This window comes from Pundamilia nyererei, unplaced genomic scaffold (assembly GCF_000239375.1).
Source record: "Pundamilia nyererei isolate P.nyererei 1_Seehausen unplaced genomic scaffold, PunNye1.0 scaffold01572, whole genome shotgun sequence".
In the NCBI taxonomy this organism is placed as follows: Eukaryota; Metazoa; Chordata; class Actinopteri; order Cichliformes; family Cichlidae; genus Pundamilia; species Pundamilia nyererei.
In genome coordinates, this window is record NW_005188973.1 from 1 (window position 1) to 5,424 (window position 5,424).

Here is a 5,424-nt window from a genome sequence, read left to right on the forward strand (position 1 = left end):
GGCTACACAAGCCAGGAAGTACCAACGACCGGATTTGGTGTGTGGTAGTAACAGGTAAATGAACATTGTTTTTTAAATTATTTGAACATATATGACTGCTTGTGTATAAATACACAAACAATACACATATGCTTTCAGTTGTGTAATTTTTGTGTATTTATATATATTTATATATAAACATATATAAATAAAACCACTTTTTTAATATTAGTAATTCCTTTTGTGCATAATTTTATATTATTGTTAATAATAAATTAATTAAAGCAACAAAACAACCTGAAGAGTCGTTTTGGAGCCGAAAGAGCCGGATGTTTTTAGTGATCCAAACCGAAAGAGCCAGTTCTCTAAAAAGAGCCGGAAATCCCATCACTAACAGCAATACAATTGGCCTTTCTTTGCAGTCTGCCAGCATATACTGAATTGAGGCCTGTTAGGCCTCAAATCTGCTATCACTGTAAATGTGCTATGAGTAAAATAATCCACTCGTTCTTCTACTTGAAACGTCTAATTTTCGAAATCGCGAATTCATTTCAATTTAAAAAGTAAACCAAAGCACTTGGGATGAGTCCACAGCAACAATCTGTGTTTCGAGTGTTATTGAACCATGCTGCCGCCTCTTAGCCGTGCTTACCCGTTTCCAGATGCGATTTTAAAACAGACCATTCAAGCAACATTAAAACAATCACAGCTTCAGTATAAAGTACCAAACGCACTGACGCTATAACCCGTAAGTCCAGACAGCAATAATGATGATGTTTTCTAACGGTGAGTAGTAAAAAGGGAGGGTAAACAGGAGAGTACTCACCGTGCAGCCGATCTGATCTACCGACCTCAGCAAACTTTCACTTTCGATACCGGAGAGAGGCTGAACGAGGAAGTGCGACAAAGAGAGGAGGGATACACACATGCACACAGGGACTCACAGCTGGAAGTGCACACAGACCCTGGAGACTCGTGATTCCTGGTGAATTTAATACTTATTTTAATACTTAAATGTGTAGCTGTCCTACTTCTGGCTGAGCATTAAAATAAAAGCGGAAGTCCTAAAAACTGCGAGAGCTGTGCCAACAAGGTAAGACATAACATTTCTCTCTTTATTAAATTGGCTGTTAATATCTTCAGTTTACCCATTTAAATAACTACGAAGCCTCCTTCATGTTTAATTTTATCTTCTTTTAAAATATTACATAAAATGATGTGGACGTGTTTACTACCTTGTAATTGTAACCCTCTCAAGGTTATCCACTGCTGTTCAAGCCACTGATTTAATGTTTAATGTATGCAGTACTAATTCTATCCAACAGGGGGCAGTGATGGCGCTATAGTTGTCCTGCGCTGCGTTATGCGGCAAGAAGAAGAGCTGCAGCGGAGCAGATAGCCAGCAAGCTAGAAGAAGAACACACAGAGCGCATCGGGTACCGAAGAGAATAAAAACCTTTCTTCTAAGTGTTAAGGTTTTTATAGTTATAGACTATTAGGATTTGCTTACCGCGCATCCTTTTTTTCCAGTTGTTTTTTACTGTGTTGAGACATAGTGCAAGAGACAGTTGCTGGATACTCGATCGGCGATTGGAAGGCGAATCCAGTGGGGTTTTTTCCAGAGACGTATCGCTCCACCCAGAAGGACGGCGAACGAGGATCTTACTCATCTTTGCAGATAAGCACTGGGCTTATCCACACACACACACACACACACACACACACACACACACACACACACTACCCGGGTAGATTGACAAAGTTTTTTTCTCAGAGCTTTGAATTTATTTTATTATTATTCTTTTTTACTTCAACACCATATTTTACTTTTTCCCCTTTCCTCACCAAACCAGAGTGGTTGGTGGAGGTAGAACTGTGACAAGAGACATAAATGGACTAATATGGAAACTGAACTGACTGATTGAAGGGGGGATTATATTGGGTTTTTGTCTCATAAGTGTGGTTAACATTCTGCATATTATTGAAGTTGCTGATGAGACTGTTATGTGTTGTGTTGTAATAAATGCCATAGAGTGTTCTCTATAAGACAGCATAAGGAAGTGTTCTAGTTTTCTTGTTCCTCTTCTCCTCATTGAAAGTACCTAGAATATCCATGTCCCTAAGTTAATCAATTAAGGGATCGATTACATAATACAAATCTAATAAAAAAGAGAAACGTTAACGTCCTGCAACAAAGTTAAAGGCAGCTGGAACTGAGTGACTCACCTCACCTGACACGAGATTTTTTAATAAGATGTCTTAAGAATGAGAGCTTCTGGATTCAAAACCCTTCACGTTTGAAGTACTCTTTGTATGGGACACACATAAGCTAAAACATTCTTTTAAATGCCATGGTTATTTAACTGAAACTCAGCACACGAGCCTATATCACGGAGTGAAGCAGAAACCATGAACACACTGAATCTTTTCTAGCAGTGTGCAAACTTTCATCTAGGATGGAAGTGGAAAATTCCACCAGTACAACTCCAGCAATATGAGGAATCTTAGAAAACCTGGACTGATGCAAGAAAACATTAACAAACATTCACTGTATTCAATCCAAGAAAGACAATAAGAAGACCATACAGTGACACCAACTACAGATAACATGAATGCATCTTCAAAAGCAAATAAAGTTTATAAAAACAAGTCAAATTGTACTTTTCCACTTCATAAAGGTCTGCTCTTATTCTGGTGCTGTAAATAGCTCGAAATTTGAATTGCTAAAACTTCTCAATAATTAACAGCAAACAACTAATTAAAATCATTTTTTATTTGTTTGGTTGTTTATTGTTAAATAAACATTTGCATGTAAACAAAAAATAAATATGAGACTCCTCTTTTAATTTTACAGCAGTTTGAGCTTGTAGGCTGTAAATCTCTAGTTTTTTATGCGTTTATGCATCTGTATGCAGGCTGACATGTTAATATAAATCTTATGTTACAGTATTTGTAGTGCTGGATCCCCAGAATGAGCATTCGTGGACAGGATCAGGTGGAGAAGAAATACGACCATCTAGACATCACCCTGAAGTTTGTCAACAGGGAGGATGACTTGGATTCATCATGTAAGATTTGTTTTATTTTTACTGAATATAATTTATATTTGGTGTTTTGTTTCTCTTATGGAAGCAGCAGCTGGACTCCAGCACAGACCAGAGAAGGCATCAAAGACAGATATGATGGTGATTAAGTCAGACACAGTATAAAAGGAGGAGTGGAGATAGAAAGCAGCTTACATGATGCACTCTGTGTGGGATTTGTTGGATTTGGATGTGTAGAGGGGTAGCTTGACATGGAAATCTAGTTTGACTTTGTTTCCTCTCTAAACCAGTAACATGTTTGATTTGTTGTTGTTAACTCCCTCCTCAGGTGATGACTCTCTCAGAGCAGAGATGTCCTGCGGCCACGCTGTCACTCCTGAATCTCTCACACGTTGGTGTCGCTCTCTGCTGGATAAGGTATGTCGTGTCTTTGTAGCCCTTTATTTTTTCTTGTAAATAAAGTTTCATGTTTAATTTGGTTAACAGTGGTGCAACAAAGTTCTATTTAAGTTTTGAGCTCTGTTAAAATAAATATTTTTTTAGCTAAAATTATTATACAAATGTTACCTTTTAGGTCAAGATCCTGCTTTTTTATAAATTGTTTAAGCTAAATAGTTGGGTACTGGTATAAGGAATTTCAAGGAATAAGTTACTTTTATAAAAGGTTATCATTGTGTGTTTGTCAGATTTGATTGTGAAAATAGTCAGTAGTTTATTAGATATAAATGTAACAAAGTACTATTATAATTATTATAATTAAAGTAAGAGCCTTGAAGGTTTGGACTTCAGTTCTTAGTTATTTCTCTAATTATACAGTGAGTCTTTTTTGTTGTTGTTTTCAGGGGAATTACAAATTCAGATGTCCGGCTTTAGTGGAGGGAACCAAGCAGTGTAATAAAGAGTGGTCGTACCAGGAGGTGCGCAGACTGGCTGATCTGACTGTGGAGGAAATGCAGCACTTTGAAGAGAACATGGCCCGTCTGGCTCTTGCAGACCACTGCGAGGTTCAGCCAGTAAGTGATTTATGGTTATTATTGTGACCTTTCAGCTTATTTCACTTTGATAAAAATGTTTAAAGTGGAGGTCTCTTTCTTTTCTTTAAAACACTGTTTCCCACATCAGTGTCCTCAGTGTAAAACAGATGTGGAGAGGAAGGATCTGTCCAACCTGTGTGTCCAGTGTGTCGTATGCACAGCTGATCAGAAGAAGAAATGCCAGTTTTGCTGGCAGTGTCTGAAACCATGGAAGGGTTCAGGCCTTCGATCTGACCGCTGTGACAATGACGGCTGTGAGAACAAGGACCTGCAACTTCTGCAGACATGTAAAACCATTGATCTGCCTGAAGTAAAGGGCGTCACCAGCTGCCCTGCCATTAGAGTCTGTCCTACATGTGGCCTGAGGGTGGAGCATAACAGAAAAAAATGTAAAAATATCAAATGTCCTCGCTGCAAAATTGAGTTCTGTTTTGTCTGCCTGAAACTAAAGCGTGAATGTTCCAGTTCACCATTCAGAATGTGCCCCAGTGGGGTCGCGCCAAGGCAGACCTCCATCCCTGAGTGGAGGAAAACATGAAAACAAGACAAATGAACAATTTAAGAGAATGTTTATATTTTCCTTCAACGTTTTAACAATTGTTGATATAAAAAAACGATGTTGCGTATCTCAGCTCCAAAAGACACACCTCTATTTTGTCAGCCTTTGTTTCTCTGCCTCCTACTGGCTGAACTTTAAATTGCACAACAAGAGACTGTTCTCTTCTGTAAGTCAGTAACTGTGCAGAGAGATCATTATACATCTTTTACTCAAACATGTCTGTGAATATGAAATATGAATACATTTTTATCAGCACTCAGTTTATTACAAATGAAATCTTAGCATCATGCATCAGGTCTTCTTGTGAGACAAAATGTTGGCCTGTAGTTTAAGCGTAATGTGAAAAATAAAGAACTTATAAAAAGTGCTGCATTTCTTCTGTTTTGTATCAACATGCACATAGTGGATCAGTAGCTCCTAAACTATAAGCAATAAATAAAATTATTGATTGATAGAGGAAACAAAATCGTCCATTATAGAGATTCTGAATTTGTAAATTCTGTTGTCAAATCTTGTGCACAGAAATATTCATAACATCACTTTTTCTCAGAAGAAACTAACCGATCTTAAACAAGCCAGCCAAGAACAAAGAAAATCAGACTGGCTGACTTTGCTGCTGTGTTTTGTTCACCATCATATAATCTTGTTGTGTCTTTACACTTTACACCTTCTTCCCATGATGGTTTTTCTCCTTTGGACAAATTTATCACCTTCCTTTCCTCACCTCTTTTTTCACTTCCCTGGTCCGTCTCTCTTGCAGCTGTTTTTCTGCCAGAAAAACTGGCAAAAGTTTTTGGAACTTGTTTGT

The 5,424-nt window shown here is 37.9% G+C and overlaps 1 protein-coding gene across 1 annotated transcript; it reads left to right on the forward strand.

Moving 5' to 3' along the window:
• The first annotated feature begins 924 nt into the window (after positions 1-924).
• On the forward strand, positions 925-4,595 carry LOC102199554 (uncharacterized). The gene is made up of 5 exons (XM_005755464.1): positions 925-964; positions 2,927-3,047; positions 3,352-3,440; positions 3,866-4,036; positions 4,146-4,595. Exons 2-5 carry the CDS (start codon positions 2,951-2,953, stop codon positions 4,593-4,595), a joined length of 807 nt encoding a protein of 268 aa, XP_005755521.1. The 5' UTR covers positions 925-964; positions 2,927-2,950.
• The last annotated feature ends 829 nt before the right edge of the window (positions 4,596-5,424 follow it).

What these genes read in the sequence shown, in the direction of transcription:
- LOC102199554 (XM_005755464.1), top strand. Translation starts at nt 2,951, where the DNA reads ATGAGCATTCGTGGACAGGATCAGGTGGAGAAGAAATACGACCATCTA. An exon ending in GTCGCTCTCTGCTGGATAAG is followed by an intron (nt 3,441 to 3,865) that starts GTATGTCGTGTC and finishes TGTTGTTTTCAG; the next exon opens with GGGAATTACAAATTCAGATG. An exon ending in ACCACTGCGAGGTTCAGCCA is followed by an intron (nt 4,037 to 4,145) that starts GTAAGTGATTTA and finishes TTCCCACATCAG; the next exon opens with TGTCCTCAGTGTAAAACAGA.